Raw genomic sequence first — 25056 nt, forward strand, 5'->3', positions numbered from 1 at the left:
GAACATTCCGGTGATGCAATATTCCTTCCAAACCAGCGAACTTTCTGTAAGGAGCAAAAAATCTTGCATTACCATTTGTCTAACTGATGTGTGACATACCATCTTTAAAACATGAAAACATGAGTGAGAAGAGAGAAAACAAAAAAAAACAAAAGAGAGAGAGAACAATTCATATATATATATATATATAACATAACACATCAATAAACAACAACAGGAAAAAAAACATTTTTCAAACATTTTAAAACATTGTCAGATCTGTTGTTCAACATCAGGCTGTATCTACATGTCCAATGGTTTCCTTGCGCAGTCCCTCCCACCAGCACCTCCATACTCCACCCTCTGTATCTGGCCAGGATACATTGATGCGGATAGGTCATGCTGGGGTTTGGTAGACTTCTGCAAAGACCAAGCAGATATGCAATGTTTGAGTCCTCTCAATAATCGTCAGAGATGGGGAGAGAAAAGAAACATTTCACAGATACATTTACAACGTTTCACCCGGTCATTCCTGTGTCTTCAGGGAATGACCTCCCAATTTATTAACTGTTACCTCAGGCTTACCATCAGTCCTAATGATCACCTTTTATAATTTGGTGTGTCATATTCATGCTCATATTCATGTCTAGGGGGTCTGACTTTATGTGGGCTGTTGCAGTTACTGGCATAATGCCCTTCTCTTTTGCAAAGATCACAAACCCTGGGCTTCCTCCAAGTGTCAGTGAAATGGGGTCTTGGTTGATTTGATGTCTCCTCAAACGCTTGGATGCTCATCACCATCAACCGCTTTCCCTGTACCTCCCTGATTCCTTGGATACCATGATTATGTCGTTGTCTAGGGAGTTGATATACCTTCTGTGAATCTTTGATCATACACTTAGATCTTTCCTAGGATCTGGGAAATCAGACATGATTGATCTCAATTCTGTCCGGGACCAGGGACGGCGCATTGCACTGTCCTTGACGGGAATGATTCCCTGATCGTCAGTCTTCCCATTGGGGACTGTGATCACCCTGACAGGACTAAATTCAATTACATCACTTTGTGTTGGTCTTACAATATAGGGTACATTTGTTTGTGCGTGATATAAAACATTGTACGTACCTGTGGACACGACCTCACCTGACCCTCCGTTAGGGGGTTTGATTATTGCCTTTACCGATTTGGTCGCGTCCACCTGGATGTCTTGTAGGATGGCTTCTGGAAGAGATGCCGACATCGTTCTGGGCTCACTTTCTTGTTTGTATTCCTGAGGGAAGTTTGACATGGGGTGCGACTTGCACAGGTTAACATTTGTGATTTTTACACTTTCATTTTTATAAACATTATTACATTTGTTACTTTCGTTCTTAATACAGTTACTAAGTGCATTTTTATCGTACAACATTGTGCCATTTCTCTGCAACCATAATCCTCTCCATTGCCATGTCTCTCTTCCCAAGATGAGGGTCAGATATGTAAGTTAAATTTCTTTGCATTTCACTTTCCTGTTGCCATAATTTTAAACAATCATAATGTTTGATCCGTCTCTCTACTGATTTAATGAGACCTATCCTTCTCCTTAGATTTAGTAACACTTCTGGGCTAAAGCTGCCTACTCTTGGGAATTTCTCCCCGTCATGTACAGTCATTCTCTCCCATTCATCACATAAAACTTCTGTGTGTGAGCTGTATTTTTCACACATTACGTACCTTGCCGACCCGATTGGTCGGTTCACTAAATCAACCCGAACCGAGGTTGATCGCCCCCTACCTGAACAACTGGCCCCCATAATTTGCAGGTGTTGCTTGCTCTACCTCTGACCTTTATATCAGGGTCTTCAGCGAACCCTTACAAAAAAACAAAATGTTCACGATAGGCTGACGGTGGTGGTTTACCGAGTACCCCACTTACTCGCCCACGCCAACCAATACGCCCACACAACATCCATTGGTATCTTTGCGCAGTCTCTCCCACCAGTATTTCCACACTCCACCTTTTTTGTGCCTGGCCAGGACACACCGATGTCGGTAGGTCACACTGGGGTTAGGTAGACTTCTGCAAAGACCAAGTAGCTATGTGATGTTTGAGTTCTGCCGATGAACGTCAGAGATGGGGAAAAAAAACATTTACAAATCAATTACAACGTTTACCCGGCCGTTCCTGTGTCTACAAGGAACTGACCTCCCAATTTCATTAACTGTAACCTCAGGTTTACTACCAGTCCTAATGATCACCTTTCCTGATTGCATATTATGGGTGTAGCTCAAAATTTTACATATGTGGTACCTGATTACGATTTTGTGTATCATGACTCTGTTCATGTTCTTGTCTAGGGGGTCTGACTTTATGTGGGCTGTTACAGTTGCTGGCATAATGCCCTTCTCTTTGACAAAGATAACAAACCCTGGGCTTTCTCCAAGTGCCAGTGACCTGAGGTCTTGGTTGATTTGATGCCTCCTCAAACGCTTGGATGCTCATCACCATCAACCGCTTTCCCTGTCCTTCCCTGATTCCTTGGATACCGTGGTTATGTTGTTGTCTAGGGGGTTGATATACCTTCTGTAAATTTCTTGATCTACAATCTCTTGCATAATGACCTTCCTTCTGGCAATTATAGCACCTTATCACCTTTGACTTACCCACAGGGATCTGAGGCTTCTTACTTCTCTGTGTTTCCCTGTGCTTGATGATGTTTTGCTCATGCCCAACAGCGGACTTTCTTAATGCAGTCACTGAGTTGTTTCTCCAGTATGGATTGGTGGTCTGTATCCTTGCTCTCAACACTTCCTTTAAACCATCCATTAACACAAATACTGCTACTTCTCTATGCGGTGCACTTGTTTCAATGTTTTCTATACCTGTATACCTAGTCATGTCCTGCAATGCCCGTTGGAAATAATTAGAAGTACTTTCCCCTTCGTTTTGTCTTATGGAGAAGATTTCGTTCCACTCGACAACGGCTGGGAAATATACTCCTAACTGTCGGTTGATCTGCTTAATACATTCCTGATTGTGTTCCTCCGTTTGAGGTACTTCTGTGTCTAATTTACAATCAGCAATAAATTTCGCAGGGTCAACACTGGAGGGCAAACCTGCCCTCAGCACTGTCCGCCAATCTTTGTTGGTGGGTTCTGTGGAGTTTCCTAGTACATTAATAAACCTTTGACATGCAACTAGATCTTTCCTAGGATCAGGAAATTCAGACATAATTGACCTTAATTCCGTCCGAGACCAGGGACGGCGCATTGCACTGTCCTTGACGGGAATAATTCCCTGAGCGTCAGTCTTCCCATTGGGGACTGTGATCACCCTGACAGGACTAAATTCAATTACATCATCTTGTGTTGGTTCTACAATATGAGGTACATTTGTTTGTGTGTGATATATAACACCGTACGTACCTGTGGACACGACCTCACCTGACCCTCCGTTAGGGGGTTTGATTATTGCCTTTACCGAATTGGTCGCGTCCACCTGGATGTCTTGTGTGATGGCTGCTGGAAAAGGTGCCGACATCGTGCTGGGCTCACTTTCTTGCTGGTAATCCTGAGGGAAGTTTAACATGGGGTGCGACTTGCACAGGTTAACAGTTGTACATTTAACAGTTTTACTTTTATCATTGTTACATTTGTTACACTTATCCTTATCATCTATAATACAGTTGCTAAGTGCATTTTTATCATACACCAGTGTGCCATTCTCTGTAACCACCTTCTCCCCTGTTGCCATATTTTTCCTACCACAGTGAGTCAGCTGTGTAAGCTAACTCTCCTTGTATTTCACCATCCTGTTGCCATAACTGTAAATAATCATAATGTTTGATCCGTCTCTTTGCAGATTTAATGAGACATATCCTTCTCCTTAAATTTTGTAACACCTCTGGACCAAAACTGCCTACCCGTGGGAACTTTTCCCCGTCATGCACAGTCATTCTTTCCCATTCATTGCACAATACCTTTGTGTGTGATCCATTTCGGACTTCCCGGTCTGTATCACACGTTATCCTTGCCGACTCTATTGGCCGGTTTACTAAGTCAACCCGAACCGAGGTTGATCGCCCCCTACCTGAACAACTGGCCCCCATCTTTGCAGGTGTTGCTTTCACTACCTCTGACCTTCAAATTAGGGTCTTCAGCGAACCCTTACAAAAACCAAGATGTCCGGGGTAGGCCGGTGGCGGAAGTTTACCGAGTACTCCACTCACTCGCCCACGTCAACCAATACGCCCACACACTGCCCTAGCGCTGGCGTACTCGACCTAGGGCCCCTGCGACCTGAACCTCTATTTACTGGAACATGTGGGTGTGATCCGAAGAGCACTTAACCCTTTCCAGTAACTATTGGTTGTTGGATAGTTCCCAAGTGACCAGCGAACTTCCCTTAAAATAAAAAATTACACAAATCACGTTAGAATGTACAAATAGCGTTTATGACCCCTCTAGCGTACGCAAATGGTACTGGGTCTAGTTACTAACTAATGCACACAATTACGTGCGGTACAATCGTTCTGCACATAAGCAACTAATCTTATGTGCGGAGCGACCAGTGGAATCGAAAATTGTGGCTGCGAATTCCTTCAGCCTGAGTTTAATGCCTATATGGGTACCGCACCAACCCTTTCTGATGTTGTGCTCTTTTACTCTTTATCTATAGCGGACTTCTTAGTCTGCTGTACCTGGACCTCCTGGTCTGTCTGGACCTCCTGGTCTGTGCTACAGTAGACCTCCTGGTCTGCTATACTCTAATACTCTTTTTTAAATGTTTAACAAGGGATGCCTCCCAAGCCACCGTGCAGTCACTTACACGTATGTACCTCACGAGAACTCGATGATTTCCTGTGGTTCAACCCCAAAAATTAGAAACTTATATACAAATGAAGAAATCATTCTAAGACCGGCGGATAAAGGTGGAGGCCTTGTTATTCAGGATCGTGACATCTATATTAAGGAAGCAAGAAGACTACTCGATGACGAAACATCCTATAAACCATTGAGTAAAGATCCAACGGAAGAATTTACTACTGAATTAAGACATATATTAGTTCAGGGATTACACAATAACATCATCACTAAGGACGAGTTTCAATATCTAATGATAAATAATCCCATCATACCAATTATGTATCATTTACCTAAGATACATAAGGATTTAGGATCACCTCCTGGGAGACCAATAATAGCCGGCATCGAATCGTTGACCTCACACTTATCTGAATATATAGACGTGTTCCTTAAACCTCATGTCACTGGATTACCAGCCTTTTTGAAAGACACTACCAACATCTTGAATCTTCTAAAAAATTTTGAATGGAAAGAGAACTACATTTGGACCACCATAGACGTTCAATCGTTGTACACCAGTATCATACACGACAAAGGCATTGAAGCGTGTTCTAAAATACTGGAGAAGGATTTGGAAATTACTGAACCTCACAAAAAATTCATCTGCCAACTTATTCACTTTATTCTGACCCATAACTATTTCAAATTCTTAGACCAATTCTACATACAGACCCGTGGTACTGCAATGGGTACAGTATTTGCACCCAGTTACGCCAACATACTAATGGGTATGTGGGAAGAACAACATATCTTCAATAATCCTCTTTTCCACACCAACATCCGTCTCTTTAAAAGATACATCGACGATATCATCTTAATCTGGGAAGGAACGGAAGAATCATTCACTGAATTCATGGAGCAGTTACAAAATAATAATTTCAATCTGAAATTCACTTATATGAGCAGTAGAACCCAGGTGGAATTCCTGGACCTGGTACTTTCCACTGAAGGAAACAAGATCATCACTAAAAACTACATTAAACCCGTTGACACAAATAGTTACTTGCACTATAACAGTGCCCATACTACCAATTGGAAGAATAATATACCATATTTACAACTATATCGAATTAAACGCAATTGTACAGATCCGGACACTTATGAAGAACAATCAGAAATATACATAAACAGGTTCAGAGAACGCGGATATCCGGAAAGTATCCTCAACACTGCCCGGAATAAAGGAAACAATCTGGACCAAAAAGACCTTTTGGAAATAAAGACGAGGACCCAAAAGAAAAAATATACAGCTCCTTTCATTACACAATACAACAGCAATGAAAAAAAGATCCGAAACATCTTTACTAAACATTGGCACATTCTAAAAATGGATCCGGTATTGAACCAAGTACTACCAGATCGTCCGGAAATCATTTTTAAAAAATCAAGAAACCTGAAGGAAATCCTCGCTCCAAGTCAGCTAAAAACATCAACAAAAAACAGCACTCATACCATGCCCAGTTGCACAGGAACATATAAATGTGGAAGATGTATCGTCTGCAAATTTGTGCACCCTAATAGAAAAACTTTTCAAGACTCATCAAACAAAACAGAATTTAAAATAAAACAAATTATTAATTGTAATACAACTTCTGTAATTTACCTGGCAGAATGTGGATGTGGACTAAAATACGTTGGCAAGACCAAACGTCCTCTTAAATTGAGGATACAGGAACACCTCCGCAACATCAAAAACAAAGTGGAGAGTCACCCACTATCAAACCATTTTCGTACTCATCATTGCTCTAATACAGACACTTTCACGTTCAAAGGCTTGGAAAAAGTTACATTAGGAACGAGAGGTGGAGATCTCCCAAAACTATTATCTCAACGAGAAATGTACTGGATATTTACTCTAAACACCTTAAGTCCGTCAGGTCATAATGAAGGATACGAAATAGCCCCCTTTCTCTAACTTCATCACTTCATCCATTACCTCACTCATACCGACACATACTCCTTTTATCCAGTTAAATACTATTTTTCTATATACTTAAAATATGGTGACCAATGAATTGAGTTTTATGTCCCAAACAATGCAGTTTACAAGTTCCTATATGGATCAACATGCAAAAAATATTGTCCATGTAGTATAATTTATATTTTAACATAAGCTAATTTCAAATTAATTTATAAAAAAACCATTGAGTTAATATATGGGAGCACGTTTGTTTAAGGTTGCGTTCCATGTGCGGTTCAATATCTCCTATAAAGACCGCACTTCCGGTCATTGATACCTTCTATCTGTATATATGAATTTATTTGCATATCTAACTAGCATTATATTATGTCTCTCTGCAGCTATTTGTAAATGAACATATATATGTCTTTTCCTGAATTTCACATTTCAATGTGTATTTTCGGATATGCTTTGCGTTCCACAAAGTCTTGCGTTCCATATGAACATGTTTATTTCCATTCTGTATGTGGATACTTCCGGAAACACAGCGTCGTGCGGGTCACTTCCGGTCACGTGCCCGCCAAGCGCTACGTGCTTGTAACAGTCTAACCGGACAATCTGCAGTGTATGCACCTCCGGAACTTTTACTCCCGGTGCGTCATTTCCGGAAACACAGGCATCGCGTCTAACGCGATTTCCGGTCATCAGTAAACACAAATATATATATTTGATAAACTATTAGTGTTACAAAAATTTCCTTCTCTTCGATGTCAATAAGTGTATTCTGTTGCTAGCTACTCTATATGGTTATGAATCACTTCTTTTGATACTTCCGACGAGATATCCAAACCGGAAGTGATTTACATAATTGGGCGCCACCCATTAACCTCAAAAGGGGATAAAAACAGTTAGAACATGGTTAGTCCCTATAGACACTCCTGAGGAAGCCTTTACAGGTGAAACGCGTTGAGGACCTGTTCTGAACACCCCTGATCCAGGCATTCACGGCGGATATACCCCGGACTACTGGAAAAAATATCGGATTATCCAGATAAGCTTTATGAACTTCTTTTTTAGAAAAAAGTTTTTTATGATTTCTTTTTAGTATATGAATTAAAACCCATGTCTTTTAGCCTGTGATACTTATTTATGCACGGCGAATCACGAAGTGTGGTATTCTTTAACTGCATGAAGGAAAGTCGTTCTGGGAAAAAAAGACCTTTATTTAAATGCTGATTGGTGTTTATATTCTGGTACGCTTAATACCTATCGTTCTATATGAACTCCAATATATTTAGAAAGTAATCTCTGCACTATGAGAGGCGTCTCTCGCTCTGATTAATTACAGACCAGCTCACTTGCGAATTGACCGTTTGGAAAATATCCCTATTAAGATATCTATTGACGTTCAACCTGGTGACCAATCGCGGTGCAGAGTATCAGCCACTATAACTTTGATGTGCCTACTAAAGATCATATTTCCGGTACGCAGATTATCTATAGACACGTCATTACAAACAACCAAAATTGGTGTGAAGTTACTGCACTATTAGGCGCTTGTCCCCCCCCCTTGTCTTTTCCAGATTTATTTGTCACTAAACCTAGTGACACTTTGAAGGACTGAGCTGCCATCTACAGGATACCCTGTGGAACCAGAGTGCAAGTTTGATAAACCTAAGACATTTTCTGAACACATTATACTAGTCAAGAAGGAAAGTAGCGCACCAACTAAATTCTATGATCATATATATATATATATATATATATATATATACACACACTCTTTCACCTCATATACTCTTTACTTTCGTTTCTGCGCAGAAATCCCTTTCATTCAGTATCGCAGGCTAATCCCGAGGAGTTGCAACTAGAGAAGGATCTATTAGCTTAAAATTTTGGACACTGAGATCGATTTGCGCTATTATCGCGTTGCCTCCTTATCGCCTAACTAAAACAATGCTATCGTGTGATTTGTATTATGTGGGCGTACCCAGACGCTCCGTTGCGTAATATACGCTCCGTGCGTCGGCCCTTGCGTCGCGTACACTAGTCCCGCCCTTTGTTAGAGACACGTGTACGCCAGCCAGGTATATCCACAGAAATACAATTAATTCGTTTATATCAATGTAGATGATCTTTAACTGTAATCATCTACTGAACACCACACAGAACTTCCTTGTATCTTAGGCAAGCCGTGTGCGTGTTTTACAAATTACTTCCTTACGTATTATTTTTACTTTTAACTACAAATAGCAACAAATCTTTCTCAGCACGTTATCAATGATAAATGGCAAAACAGGAAATTGAGATACGTGAAAATACACAAATGAAAATGCAATTCTAAATTAATCTAATAACATACATTGATGTAAGCACGCACATATAGATATTACATATATGTACTAATCACTATTACATATATGAGACCCTATTCAGAGCTTCTAATTTGCATATGAATGTGCTTTTTAACTAATCTGTGAAGGCGATTCTCTTCACTGCTAGGGAACAAAACCAGTTACACAGGTTCATTTGCATTTCAATGGCCCATCTCAGAAGTAGCAGAGTTAAAGCTCTTGAAGAGAGACAGTGACAAAAAAAACAAAAAAACACACTATGTTTTATTTGTGTATTTCCTAAATCAAATATTTAATTTATTATTAACTTTTTTTAAACTCTATCTGAACCACTTATGATTGACTATGATATGGACTAAACAAATGCATTAAAAAAAACCTCATTAAATGATGATTTCTTTTTTGACAATGGATGGCTGATTATTTCCTGAGTCAACTGAAAATCAGCCGCTTAGGGAAAGAAAAAAAAATTGACCTTCCCAAAATGGCCGTTGCTCCTCCCCCTTCCACATCCATGAGGGCTACACAAAATGGTGGACAGACCATGCTGCTTCTTTTGTCACAAAGAAAGTCATCATTCAAGCCCCTAAAGTTATTCTAGGCCTGAGCTAAAAACTATCACGCTATGCAGAGCGATTAAAAATACTTTTAAACCTATTTAAACAGACAAGCCATCCAATCTGCGTGTGCAGTTGGCACCAAATAGAAATAAAAACCAGATTTACAAAGAAAATAGCTTAATGTTCCTACCTCTGGTTCCGGATTCCACCAGCACTCCTACAACGTAGTGTAACAGACGCTTATCTAGTCAGCACCACTGTATCCCTCACCACCAATACGGATACGAAAGGACACTGCTTTCCCGCCCTTGCTGACAGATAAAGTCTGTTTGCACTAGTGTGGATATGTGGAGGGAGGACGAGGCCCCAATTGATAGTCAGAGATCTACCTTTTAACATTAGCTATATACTAATACCGTGTAGCCGTAATGGCTGCTAAACCACGTGCACATGCTACGCACTCCGTACGCTATTTGCGTATGAAGACCTCGCACGTGGTACGCAAATTAAGTACACACGCTGTGCTGGGTGTACGGAATACCCACAGCGAGCATACACACAGACAGTAACCTTTATAAACTTTAAACACAGAATATGCTTACACTGTAAACCTTAATACCGTGGTACTATAATGCATTTAACACTGAACCTTTGTGAGTATGCAAGCTGTTTGAGCAATTGAGATACTCAGAAACTCTTTGTACTAGCTAGAGAGACACAGACACCCTGCTGAGGTTCCAACACCTTTACTAACGAGCTTTTAGATATATCAAAAGGGGTACACAGTTTACAAGTCACACACTACAAGCTAACATATCATTCTAACAGAATATCTAGACAGAAATATACAATATCGTCACAATCTTATACTATAACAGAGTGAGAGAGAGAGAGAGAGTATGGCCAATACAAACAGAGAACAAGTTGATTACAGAGAATTACTTACACACACTAGGAACGAATCGCTGCGCTAGTCCTGGTTACCAGCTCCAAGTTAGTCAAGATGAAAACCGTTTGTGGAGATTGAGACTGAGCTGCTTCAGGCTGGCTTGTTCTTATATACACTACAAAGGGACCTATAATCTCATTGTTCATTGGACACAGGAATGTCTCCTCGCATCATAACAAAAGGTCATAGGTTAGTTTGAACAGGTGGGCTGTGACTATATCAAATTGCTCAGGTGGGAGGGAAACTCAGGATTTCCAACACATGGACAATAAATAAATGTCCAGAAACTACTAATGGCCATAACTATACGCTGGAGCGATTAATCTTTACCTAACCAGAACCGGATTGTTTCTAATATAATACTCTTCGGTTAGGTACCAAACACAAGTGCTCAAACCCTGTCTGGCCCTTTGTACCATGAAAAGAGGAATTCCCTTGTCCAGGGACCAACTCACTTTAAACAAACTTACAGTTATCACTAAGGGGAACATTACCAATAAAACCTGCTATATGGATTTATTAAGCAGCGATTGAGTCGCTCGCTAGACGCACACAAACTCTACCGTAAATGCACATACCATGCGCTCGAGCGCACGCCCGTAGAGGTGCCGTCACGCAATTGCGAATATGTGCACGCACGCCAGAGAAAGTGCATGTGCAGCGGGCAAGCGCATGAGGTGAATATATGGCAACGTGTAGCGTGATATTTTTCCGACTTTGACAATGTATAAGGGAAAGAAGCCTGAGGTAACTTTTCCCCCCTCACACGAACTGAATGAGTTATGTGAAAAAGCTTGGGAATCTCCAGATAAGAAAATGCAGATTTCCAAACGGATTCTTATGGCGTATCTTTTCCCGCCAACGGATAGGCTACGATGGGAATCCTCCCCTAGGGTGGACAAAGCTTTAACACGCTTATCCAAAAAGGTAGCCCTGCCGTCCCAGGATACGGCTACCCTCAAAGATGCTGCTGACCGCAAACAGGAGGTTACCCTGTGTCACAACTGAGGGCCTGAGCTGACAGGAGGCAGCCTCAGTTGTAGGGGCTGAGATGTACCGGAACCTGGGAGGTTGTATCAGACCCCTGGACATGTAAGTAACATGAATAATAACTGCCCGAAGGCGTGACCACGACAACTTGGATAAAAGTCAATGATGTTTATTATGACAACTCCGCAACACAGCAGCAGTAAAAGAAAACGTAAAAGTCAGCAAAGAATAAATACAGTTCCTGGGTACTACAGGATGGCAGGAGCCACAGGGCACTGGTAGTGTGAGATAGTTCTTATGATCTTCTAGATGGAAAGTCCTTACCAGGCCCGACTGTAGCAATGGAGATAACCCAGGATTGTGCCAGCTGGTGTTCCAGGAAAAGCTGGGTTGCTGAAGATAAAACAGCTGCTGTGGATACTGGCTGGAACCAGACTGTTGTTAGCACGGAGTGGGTACTGGCTGGAACCAGTTAAATAATAAATGAACTTGGGAGCGATGAAATATGAACTGAAATGTAGAACTTGAGAGCGGAGAAATAATAATACCGGTGGAGAGTGGTAAAGTGTAGAAAGGACACCGGCCCTTTAAGGGAAGCTGTACTCTGCTGGAAGCTGAGCTGGAAGCAGGTAATGTTGTAGCTGGAAACAGATGAATCCACAATGGATTGGAGAGTCAGGCTACACCGCAGGTGGAATGCTGGTGCGGGTCTCTATGGTGGAAGTCTTGAGACAGGAGCTGGAACCTGGAAGACAATCACAGGAGAGAGACAAACAGGAACTAGGTTTGACAACCAAAGCACTGACGCCTTCCTTGCTCAGGCACAGTGTATTTATACCTGCAGCAAGGAAGGGATTGGCTAGGCAATTATGCAGATTATCAATACTGAGAACAGATTGGTGGAAATGATCAGCTGACAGAATCCAAGATGGCTGCGCCCATGCAGACACTTGGAGGGAAGTTTGGTTTGTAATCCATGTGGTAATGAAAACAGTAATGGTGGCGCCGGCCACCGGAGACAGGAGGCGCCAGGCTGACAGATGCACATCCAACCACGCGGACACAGCGGAGGCCGCGGCTGACGTAATCGCCACTCAGACACTCTGCATGCAGAAGTTCAGGGACGGCGGCGGAGGCCGCGGGAGACGCCATGCCAGGTGTAATATGGCGTCCATTGTGACAGCGTCCCAGAGTGACAGGAGAGGATACAGGAATGTACACATCAGGATAACAGATGGAATCCGGTCCTGGAGCGCTGAGCCAGCCTTAGGAGGCATCTGATGGGTAAGAAATGGCGTCCAGATACCCGGATCGTGACAGCACCCCCCCCCCCCTTTAGGAGTGGCCCCAGGACACTTCTTTGGCTTTTGAGGAAACTTGGAATGGAATCTCCGGACCAAGGCAGGAGCATGGACATCAGAAGCATTGGTCCATGAACGTTCCTCAGGACCATAACCTTTCCAGTCAATAAGATATTGTAGTTGACCGTAACGGTGACGTGAGTCCAGGATCTTGGCCACTTCATACTCAACGCCTCGTTGAGTTTGGACTTTCGGAGTTGGAGGAAGTGAGGAATGAAACCGATTCAAGATCAGCGGTTTCAACAGGGAAACATGGAATGTCCTGGGTATTTTTAAGAAGGGAGGCAACTGGAGTCTGTAAGCAACAGGATTGATGACTTGTTCAATCTTGAAAGGACCGATATAGCGAGGTGCAAACTTCATACTGGGAACTCTTAACCTCAAATTCTTCGTGGATAACCATACCCGATCACCCACCTTGAGAGCAGGAACTGCTCGACGCTTCTTATCCGCAAACTTCTTGTACCTGAACGATGCCTTGAGCAGAGCTGATCGTACGCTCTTCCAGATATTGGCAAACTGATGCAAGGTGATATCCACTGCGGGAACAGAAGTTGCTGGAAGCGGTTGGAACTCAGGGACTTTAGGGTGGAATCCAAAGTTAGTGAAGAATGGTGTTGAAGCAGATGAAGAATGATACTGGTTGTTATGACAGAACTCGGCCCAGGGAAGTAATTGAACCCAGTCATCTTGAGAGGAGGACACATAGATGCGGAGGAAGGCCTCCAAGTCCTGATTCACCCTCTCGGTTTGACCATTGGTCTGAGGATGGTAAGCCGTGGAAAACTTTAGCTTGACTTGGAGGACTTGACATAAACTTCGCCAGAATTTGGCTGTGAATTGAACTCCTCGATCTGAGATAATTTCTTCAGGAAGACCGTGGAGTCGGAAGATCTCTTGTATGAATACTTGAGCCAACTTGGAAGCTGACGGAAGACCGGTGAGAGGAATGAAGTGTGCCATCTTGGTGAACCGGTCAACTACCACCCAGATGGTATTGAACTTGTTGCACATGGGTAAGTCTGTAATGTAATCCATCGACAAGTGGGTCCATGGTCGACGGGGAACGGATAGTGGAACCAGTTGCCCCGCAGGCGACTGGCGGGATACTTTATGTTGGGCACACTTTGGGCAAGATGCAATAAACTCCAAGACGTCCTTTTTCAGAGTTGGCCACCAATAGGACCTAGAGATAAACTCCAGGGTTTTTTGGATACCTGTATGTCCGGCAAAACGGGAAGCATGGGCCCAATGCATGAGCTTCTTCCTTAGCATCGGCTTCACAAAACTTTTCCCTGATGGGGGCGTAGAGTCCATCCCTACCGTGGAGAATGCCAACGGATTTATAATAGGATGCTTGTCTGAAGACTCTGACTCATTTTCTTGCTCCCATGAGCGGGAAAGGGCATCGGCCTTGCGATTCTGAGAGCCCGGACAGAACTGGAGTTTAAAGTCGAACCTGGAAAAGAAAAGTGCCCATCTGGCCTGACGAGGGTTGAGACATTGTGCGCCCTTCAGGTATAAAAGGTTCTTGTGGTCTGTAAGTATGGTGATTGAATGAGAAGCTCCCTCCAACAGATACCTCCACTCTTCTAGAGCGAGCTTGATGGCTAGCAACTCCTGGTCGCCAATGGCATAGTTGCGCTCAGCTGGGGAGAACTTCCGGGAGAAGAAACTGCAAGGGTGTAAATGGCCATCTTTAGCCCTCTGAGATAACACCGCTCCTACTCCAACGGAGGAGGCATCCACCTCTAAGATGAAAGGAGAGTCGATGTCAGGCTGTTTCAGAACAGGCGCAGAGATGAATCTTTGTTTTAAAAGATGAAATGCTTGCATGGCTTCTTCAGACCACTTGGACGGGTTAGCACCCTTCTTAGTGAAAGCAGTAATAGGCGCCACAATGGTGGAAAAGTCTCGTATAAACTTTCGGTAATAGTTGGCGAACCCTAAGAACCTCTGGACCCCTTTGAGGGTTAAGGGTACCGGCCAATTTTGGATTGCTTGTAGTTTCTCAGGATCCATCTCTAGTCCGGAACCGGACACAATGTACCCTAGAAACGGAATGGACTTGACTTCAAAGACGCATTTTTCTAATTTGCAATAGAGATGATTGACACGGAGACGGGACAGAACCTCTTTAACCCAAAAACGATGTTCCTCTAAATCGTTGGCAAAAATGAGGATATCGTCTAGATAGACCACGACATTACGGTATAGAATGTCTCTGAAGATCTCATTGACAAAATGCTGGAAGACAGCTGGAGCATTGCTCAATCCGAAGGGCATGACGAGGTACTCATAATGTCCGTCACGGGTGTTAAAGGCGGTCTTCCACTCGTCACCCTCACGGATCCGGATGAGATTGTATGCACCTCGCAAGTCCAGCTTTGTAAAGATGGTAGCTCCGCTAACTCTGTCAAAGAGCTCAGTAATCAGGGGTAAAGGATAACGGTTCTTGATGGTAATGTCGTTCAAACCTCTGTAGTCGATGCACGGCCGCAGACCACCATCTTTCTTTTTTACAAAAAAGAAGCCTGCGCCGGCTGAAGAAGAAGAAGGTCGAATGAACCCCTTTGCTAGGTTCTCTTTAATATATTCCTCCATAGAATGCGTCTCAGGCAGAGACAACGGATAAGTTCGGCCTCGAGGTGGAACCTTCCCTGGAACGAGATCAATCGGACAGTCCCATTCTCTATGAGGAGGAAGGATATCAGCAGAAGCTTTACTGAACACATCCGTGAAATCTTGATATGGAGGAGGTGGAACATCCGACGACCTGGGGGAGGAAGAACAGACAGGCAATACTTTAAACAAACATGTCTCAGCACAGGAGGAACCCCATGCCAGGATTTGCGTAGTCGTCCAATCAATTGTAGGATTGTGAAGACGGAGCCATGGAAGGCCCAGGACCACAGGATGTGTGGCTCTTGGAATCACTAAAAAAGAAATAAGTTCGGAATGAAGAACTCCCACTCTCAGACGAACTGGTAGAGTCCTTAAAGAAATAACTGCATCAAAAATTTTGCTGCCATCCACGGCAGTTAAAGAAATGGACGAAGGAAGTCTCTCGGTGGGTAGGGACCACCGTTTAACATAGGCTTCGGTAATAAAGTTCCCAGCTGCTCCGGAATCAAGGAGGGCAATGACGTTCCGATAACGTTGAGCAACTTGAAGCGAGACTGGGAGATTACAATCTTGAGGAGATGGAGAGGAGATCATTACTCCTAGCCGGTCCTCTCCTTGGCGAGCTAGGATTTGGAGTTTCCCGGACGTTTGGGACAGGCATTAATGGTGTGAGACGGAGCTGCACAATAGAGACAGAGAAACTCGGAGAGACGTCTTCGGCGCTCAGCAGGAGTTAAACGGGAACGGCCAAGTTGCATGGGCTCATCTTTAGATGGTGACAGTTGACGAGGAGCAGAAGATTTTGGAGCAGATGATCTTCCACGCTCAGTTGCTCTCTCTCTCTGAAACGTAAATCAACTTTCGTGCAGAGTGAGATTAGCTCATCTAACTTAGAAGGTAAGTCTCTGGTAGCTAACTCATCTTTAATACGCTCAGATAAGCCATGCCAGAATGCAGCATACAGGGCCTCGTCGTTCCATGCCAGTTCGGATGCCAGGATCTGGAACTGTATCAGATATTGTCCTACAGTACGTGACCCCTGGCGTAAACGGAGAATCTCGGATGAAGCTGAGGTTACCCGGCCTGGCTCGTCGAAGATGCGCCTGAATGTTGACACGAAGGCAGTGTAGGAAGATAGCAGGGTGTCGGACCTCTCCCATAACGGTGATGCCCAATCAAGGGCTGAGCCACTGAGAAGAGAAATAATGTAGGCAATTTTTGTACGGTCACTGGAAAAATTGCCAGGTTGTAGCTCAAACTGAATCTCACACTGGTTGAGAAATCCCCTGCAGAATCTTGGAGATCCGTCAAATTTTGCTGGCGTTGGAAGATGAAGACGTGGAGCAGAAATGGGTAAGGTGGGTGGGGTTATAGCTGGAGTCACTGTGGTTGACGCACCAGACGCGCCTGATCCACGGAGAGTTGTCTGAATCCCATCCAGCCGAGTAGAGAGATCCTGGAGACAGCGGATGATGTGGCCCTGTGCAGCCTCCTGATGTTCTAGTCGGGCTGCCAGTTCTTGCATCGGCCTGGCCGCTTGATCCTGGTCTCCGGCTGGATTCATTTGGTCAGTGCTTACTGTCACAATTGAGGGCCTGAGCTGACGGGAGGCAGCCTCAGTTGTAGGGGCTGAGATGTACCGGAACCTGGGAGGTTGTATCAGACCCCTGGACATGTAAGTAACATGAATAATAACTGCCCGAAGGCGTGACCACGACAACTTGGATAAAAGTCAATGATGTTTATTATGACAACTCCGCAACACAGCAGCAGTAAAAGAAAACGTAAAAGTCAGCAAAGAATAAATACAGTTCCTGGGTACTACAGGATGGCAGGAGCCACAGGGCACTGGTAGTGTGAGATAGTTCTTATGATCTTCTAGATGGAAAGTCCTTACCAGGCCCGACTGTAGCAATGGAGATAACCCAGGATTGTGCCAGCTGGTGTTCCAGGAAAAGCTGGGTTGCTGAAGATAAAACAGCTGCTGTGGATACTGGCTGGAACCAGACTGTTGTTAGCACGGAGTGGGTACTGGCTGGAACCAGTTAAATAATAAATGAACTTGGGAGCGATGAAATATGAACTGAAATGTAGAACTTGAGAGCGGAGAAATAATAATACCGGTGGAGAGTGGTAAAGTGTAGAAAGGACACCGGCCCTTTAAGGGAAGCTGTACTCTGCTGGAAGCTGAGCTGGAAGCAGGTAATGTTGTAGCTGGAAACAGATGAATCCACAATGGATTGGAGAGTCAGGCTACACCGCAGGTGGAATGCTGGTGCGGGTCTCTATGGTGGAAGTCTTGAGACAGTAGCTGGAACCTGGAAGACAATCACAGGAGAGAGACAAACAGGAACTAGGTTTGACAACCAAAGCACTGACGCCTTCCTTGCTCAGGCACAGTGTATTTATACCTGCAGCAAGGAAGGGATTGGCTAGGCAATTATGCAGATTATCAATACTGAGAACAGATTGGTGGAAATGATCAGCTGACAGAATCCAAGATGGCTGCGCCCATGCAGACACTTGGAGGGAAGTTTGGTTTGTAATCCATGTGGTAATGAAAACAGTAATGGCGGCGCCGGCCACCGGAGACAGGAGGCGCCAGGCTGACAGATGCACATCCAACCACGCGGACACAGCGGAGGCCGCGGCTGACGTAATCGCCACTCAGACACTCTGCATGCAGAAGTTCAGGGACGGCGGCGGAGGCCGCGGGAGACGCCATGCCAGGTGTAATATGGCGTCCATTGTGACAGCGTCCCAGAGTGACAGGAGAGGATACAGGAATGTACACATCAGGATAACAGATGGAATCCGGTCCTGGAGCGCTGAGCCAGCCTTAGGAGGCATCTGATGGGTAAGAAATGGCGTCCAGATACCCGGATCGTGACACCCTGAAGTCCATTTATACACATTCAGGTACCTTACTAAGACCGGCAATTGCGTCGGCCTGGGTGTGTAGTGCTGTAGCGGCATGGACGGATACCTTATCTGAGGAATTGGATACACTAGATAAGGATACTGTATTATTGACCCTGGGGCATATAAAAGACGCTGTCCTATATATGAGAGATGCTCAAAGAGACATTAGTCTACTGGGTTCTAGAATAAACGCTATGTCGATTTCTGCCAGAAGGGTCCTGTGGACTCGGCAATGGACAGGTAATGCCGACTCAAAAAGGCATATGGAGGTTTTACCTAACAGGGGTGAGGAATTGTTCGGGGAAGGTCTCTCGGACCTGGTCTCCACAGCTACAGCTGGAAAGTCAAATTTTTTGCCTTATGTTCCCTCACAGCCTAAGAGAGCACTGCATTATCAAATGCAGTCCTTTCGTTCACAAAGAAACAAGAAAGTCCAAGGTGCGTCCTTTCTTGCCAGAGGTAGGGGCAGAGGAAAGAAGCTGCACAACACAGCTAGTTCCCAGGAACAGAAGTCCTCACCGGCCTCTGCAAAATCCACCGCTGGGGCTCCACTGGCGGAGTTGGGCCCGGTGGGGGCACGTCTTCGGAATTTCAGCCACATGTGGGTTCACTCCCAGGTGGATCCTTGGGCAATAGAAATTGTGTCTCAGGGTTACAAGCTGGAATCCGAAGAGGTGCCTCCAATACAAAAATTGTATCTTCAGCAGGTGGTGGTCAAGGTTCCCCTCCTTCAACAGGGAAGGGGTTATTATTCGACCATGTTTGTGGTCCCGAAACCGGACGGTTCGGTCAGACCCATATTGAATTTAAAATCTCTGAACCTATACTTGAAAAGGTTCAAGTTCAAGATGGAATCGCTAAGAGAGGTCATCGCAAGCGTGGAAGGGGGGGATTTTATGGTGTCACTGGACATAAAGGATGCGTACCTTCATGTCCCCATTTATCCACCTCATCAGGCGTACCTAAGATTTGCGGTACAGGATTGTCATTACCAATTTCAGACATTGCCGTTTGGTCTCTCAACGGCCCCGAGGATTTTCACCAAGGTAATGGCGGAAATGATGGTGCTCCTGCGGAAGCAAGGTGTCACAATTATCCCGTACTTGGACGATCTCCTCATAAAAGCGAGATCAAGAGAGCAGTTGCTGAACAGCGTATCTCTTCCAATGGGACCTACTGGACAAGTGGTCCGGGTCACATCTTCAGATGCATCGGTTGATCACCCTGTCCCCCAGGGCCAGGGTGTCACTACTGTGGTGGCTGCAGAGTGCTCACCTTCTCGAGGGCCGCAGATTCGGCATTCAGGACTGGATCCTGGTGACCACGGACGCAAGCCTCCGAGGTTGGGGAGCAGTCACACAGGGAAGAAATTTCCAGGGTCTTTGGTCAAGTCAAGAGACTTAGCTCCAGGATGTTGATGTGAAGACAAGGGCCATATACAACGCCCTACGTGAAGCGGAGACCTTACTTCGCGGCCAACCAGTTCTGATCCAGTCAGACAACATCACCGCAGTGGCTCATGTAAACCGCCAAGGCGGCACAAGGAGCAGAGTGGCAATGGCGGAAGCCACCAGAATTCTTCGCTGGGCGGAGAATCATGTAAGCGCACTGTCAGCAGTGTTCATTCCAGGAGTGGACAACTGGGAAGCAGACTTCCTCAGCAGACACGACCTACACCCGGGAGAGTGGGGACTTCATCCAGAAGTCTTCGCACAGATTGTGAGTCGGTGGGAACTGCCACAGATAGACATGATGGCGTCCCGCCTCAACAAAAAGCTACAGAGGTATTGCGCCAGGTCAAGAGACCCTCAGGCAGTAGAGGTAGACGCCCTAGTGACACCGTGGGTGTTCCGGTCAGTCTATGTATTTCCTCCTCTTCCTCTCATACCAAAGGTGTTGAGGATAATAAGAAGAAAAGGAGTGAGAACAATCCTCATTGTTCCAGATTGGCCAAGACGGACCTGGTATCCAGATCTGCAGGAACTGCTCACAGAAGATCCGTGGCCTCTTCCTCTAAGACAGGACCTGTTGCAACAGGGACCCTGTCTGTTCCAAGACTTACCGCGGCTGCGTTTGACGGCATGGCGGTTGAACGCCGGATCCTAGCAGAAAAAGGCATTCCGGTTGAGGTTATCCCTACGCTGATAAAGGCTAGGAAGGAAGTAACAGCAAAACATTATCACCGTATATGGCGAAAATATGTTTCTTGGTGTGAGACCAAGAGTGCTCCTACGGAAGAATTCCATCTGGGCCGTTTCCTTCACTTCCTACAAACTGGAGTGAATGTGGGCCTTAAATTAGGTTCCATTAAGGTCCAGATTTCGGCCCTATCCATTTTCTTTCAAAAAGAATTGGCTTCTCTCCCAGAAGTTCAGACTTTTGTAAAGGGAGTGCTGCATATTCAGCCTCCGTTTGTGCCTCCGGTGGCACCTTGGGATCCTAACGTGGTGTTAAGTTTCCTAAAGTCACACTGGTTTGAACCACTTAAAACGGTGGAGTTGAAATATCTAACGTGGAAGGTGGTCATGTTATTAGCCTTGGCTTCGGCTAGGCGAGCGTCTGAATTAGCGGCTTTGTCACATAAAAGCCCCTATTTGGTTTTCCATTTGGAAAGAGCAGAGTTGCGGACCCGTTCGCAATTTCTGCCAAAAGTGGTTTCATCTTTTCATATGAACCAACCTATTGTGGTGCCTGTGGCTACACTTGACTTGGAGGATTCCGAGTTACTTGATGTGGTCAGGGCTTTGAAAATTTACGTAGCTAGAACGGCTAGAGTCAGGAAAACTGAAGCGCTGTTTGTCCTGTATGCATCCAACAAGATTGGTGCCCCTGCTTCAAAGCAAACTATTGCTCGCTGGATTTGTAACACGATTCAGCAAGCGCATTCTACGGCTGGTTTGCAGTTACCAAAATCGGTCAAGGCCCATTCCACTAGGTAGGTGGGCTCTTCTTGGGTGGCTGCCTGGGGGGTCTCGTCACTACAGCTGTGTCGAGCTGCTACTTGGTCGGGTTCAAACACTTTTGCAAAATTCTACAGGTTTGATACCCTGGCTGAGGAGGACCTCATGTTTGCTCAATCGGTGCTGCAGAGTCATCCGCACTCTCCCGCCCGTTTGGGAGCTTTGGTATAATCCACATGGTCCTTACGGAGTCCCCAGCATCCTCTAGGACGTTAGAGAAAATAAGATTTTACTTACCGGTAAATCTATTTCTCGTAGTCCGTAGAGGATGCTGGGCGCCCGTCCCAAGTGCGGACTTCTTCTGCAATACTTGTATATAGTTATTGCTTCAATAAGGGTTATGTTATAGTTGCATCGGTCTCGAACTGATGATATGTTGTTTTCATACTGTTGACTGGGTAGTTATCACAAGTTATACGGTGTGATTGGTGTGCTGGTATGAATCTTGCCCTTGGATTAACAAAATCCTTTCCTCGTATTGTCCATCTCCTCTGGGCACAGTTTCTCTAACTGAGGTCTGGAGGAGGGGCATAGAGGGAGGAGCCAGTGCACACCAGGAACTAAATTCTTTATTAAAGTGCCCATGTCTCCTACGGAGCCCGTCTATCCCCATGGTCCTTACGGAGTCCCCAGCATCCTTACGGACTACGAGAAATAGATTTACTGGTAAGTAAATTCTTATTTTCTCTGGCAGGGTCCACAGGTTATCCACAGGATAACATTAGGGATATGATGACGTGACAGTGGATTTGCACCAAACGGTCAAAGCTTTCAGCCTCCCAGCATGCAACGGGCCTGTCCATACATTCCTGGCTCAGGCAAATCAGTTTTTTTGTTTGGTGCAGCAGGAGCTGGACAATGGTCAGTGGGCTGCTGTTTTTTTTAGCAGCCATAAGCTGTTTTTATTTTATATTTATAGTCTTACAATTATAGTACTTACACGTACCTTCGAAAGAGTCGCTCCAACAACCCCCCGCCGGGTCGCGACACCGCTTACCCACGAGTACAGTGCTGTTTCAGCGGGCGTCTGTGTCGGATGTACTAGCAAGTCCAGCAGACGTTACCAGGCTGTGGCCGGAGCACGGGGAGAACGTAAGGCATTGGTTCCGCTTAGAGGGTGAACACGGACACAGCCGCACTATTTTGGGAGGAGACTACCAAACATTCGCTGGCGTGGCTGCCCCTAGGGATCATAGGCTCCAGGAGTAGTATGAGGCAGAGATCCCTAGGGTTGATGTCAGCAGTGGGGAGTCAGACACTCACTTGGTCGCCCCTCCCCCCGGTTCATGACCAGTTTCCTCTGAGTTTCCCACCATGAATGGAGTTCCGCTTCCGTCTGAGACGCTGTGTATCTAAAGGAACCCAGTCGCAGCATAGGCTGCTGTGTGACTGGTGCGTCAGTGTTCACTTGGGCGTCTGTGTTCACTGTTGGTTCATGGGACGAGTATGTACACTATTAGCGTCTGTATCCACTCAGCGTTCTCTAACGTATCGATCGGTCCTGGAAGCGGGTTAAAGTCTCCCTGTATCCCACTCTCCTGAGCCGGGTGATACGAGTTTGATTACTGCTGCTGTTTCTTTCGCTGTTGTGACTGAATACTTTAAAACTCTTGTATAAGATAATGCAGTAATATGTTCTCTTACATACTTTTAATGTATTTTGTAGTTGATTATGGGGCAGATTCAGTAAGGATCGCAACTCGCGATTCGTACAGAATTTTTGCGGTGGGGGCGCATGCGCAGCAGGCCCTACTGCGCATGCTTCCGCAATTTCTGCGGTGGGCCGCAGAAAATGCGATCGCCTCTGCCTGTCAATCAGGCAGATGCGGTCGTGGGGCGGGAGGGGGCCAGCAACGCTCCGTTTTCAGGGAGGAAGCGGAGCGTTGTGGGGGTGGGGCAACCCGAAAGATGGGTTTTTGCGGTTCGAACGGGTGTGTCAGGGCGCGGTCGCATTGGCTGCGTGACGTCACACGCAGCTGTCGCGACAGGGAAAATGGCGGTGGGACTCCTGCGGCCGCAGCTAAGCTGCGCCGGCAGGAGCCAACCTTCGTTTCTGCTAACAAGCAGAAATTGCGAGGCAAACGTAATTTCTGCTAGTAGCAGGGGCGGAGGCGCCGGTCAGCATGCTGAGCGGCCTTGCCCAGTGCTGGGCGGCCCCCAGCATGCGTGCAAAAGGATAGCAAATTCAGCTGATTAGCAGAATTTGCTATCCTTACTGAATTAGCCCCAATATGCTCATATTGCTTATTATACTAATGTATAACCTGTGACTGCTGACTTGACTATATTTCTGTCAGTTTTCTGTGTATTCAATGCTGGTACAAAGCAGGGTAGGGTCGGATTGTATGTCACTTTAACAAAATTTAAAGTGATGTACAGTGTTAACTACACAATTTGTGACTGTAAAGTGTTTGATTATTTATCATGTCTAAGAGCTGCAAGGGTGAGGAAAATGCACTCACAGCAGCACCAACACTCATGTCATGTTTGTCTTGCAATTCTTGGTTAACCTCTTAGAATCTGGTTCAGAATGGTTTGTGTGTAAATTGTTTTAGCTTTCACCAACGTCTCTTGAAAAATCCAAGGCAGACACAGGTGCAAGTGGATCCCCCATGGGCTGCCTTTGCACAGACATTATCCAGTATAGCTGAACGGATAATACCAACTTCTGTACCAGGGTTAGGTTACACTATTAACCCGTACATGCAGCATTCCACCTGGGGTTTAGTACATCCAGCAGGGGAAGCAGCAGCCTCTCAACAAAAACAGGCTGAAAGGCCTGTGGTAAGTAAATCTTATAGACATGAAACAACATCTTCACAGTCTACACATGTTTCAGAAGAGGATTCGTCAGAGGATGAAGACTCATCACATTCCTGTTCTGCATACGGAGACGAGGAAGGCCTCATCTCCGTGGACATATCTGAGCTAATTAGTGCAATGAAAGCCATTCTGTCCTTAGAGGAGGCAGCAGAGCCTGTGTTAAAATCTAAGGCACCTGTGTTTAAACATCCCAAAACAGTTAGGACCGAGTTTCCTGGGTCAGAACAACTGACGGAAAATATGCAAGAGGCTTGGGTTACACAGTAAAAAGTTTAGAATTCCAATTATCCTCTTTCGGCTGGGGACCGTTTAAAAAGGTAGGTGGCTCCCAAAGTAGATTCGATTGGTGCGAAAATCTATATTACCTCTGCCTTCAACATCATTAAATGATGTCACAGATAGGAGAATTAATGGTTTTCTAAAACCATTTTTCTGCAGCGGGGTACACTGTGTTCCACAGGGAATATATTGGGGTGTAGTGCAGGATCTTCGATCCAGAGGCACCATCAGTCAAAGCTTTGACTGTCCCAGAATGCATTGATGTCTCCTCTATAACTCCGCCTCCAGGCACTGAGAGCTCCATTTCGAGTGGTGCCTGCAGGTAGCTGGTCACTAACAGGCGGGCTGCACAGGGCAGCCCTGAAAGACTTCAAGGGACGCAGCACTGTTACGTCAGGGTGACATTCAGCACTGCGTCTCCGTCACCTCCCAAGCGGCGTCGCATACTCCCGCGGCTCAGATTCCGGGTACTTGCGGTGGAGACACTAAGGCAGGGGTGGCCAGCCTG

At 45.4% G+C, this 25056-nt stretch overlaps 1 protein-coding gene across 10 annotated transcripts in view; it reads left to right on the forward strand.

Annotated features, from left to right (window-relative positions):
- LOC134933186 (uncharacterized) overlaps nucleotides 1-25056 on the forward strand; it is a 495026-nt gene that overhangs the window by 440389 nt on the left and 29581 nt on the right. For 8 of the 10 annotated variants that reach the window (XM_063928206.1, XM_063928207.1, XM_063928209.1 and 5 more), the window contains one exon: nucleotides 8074-8293. The exons of the other annotated variants lie outside the window; for them this stretch is intronic. In XM_063928206.1, the coding sequence (XP_063784276.1) occupies nucleotides 8074-8278 (205 nt within the window). In that variant the 3' untranslated portion in view covers nucleotides 8279-8293. Of the gene's footprint in view, nucleotides 1-8073; nucleotides 8294-25056 lie in introns of those variants that run through there. 10 annotated transcript variants of the gene reach the window in all.

Source organism: Pseudophryne corroboree, chromosome 6, assembly GCF_028390025.1.
Source record: "Pseudophryne corroboree isolate aPseCor3 chromosome 6, aPseCor3.hap2, whole genome shotgun sequence".
NCBI classification, from domain to species: domain Eukaryota; kingdom Metazoa; phylum Chordata; class Amphibia; order Anura; family Myobatrachidae; genus Pseudophryne; species Pseudophryne corroboree.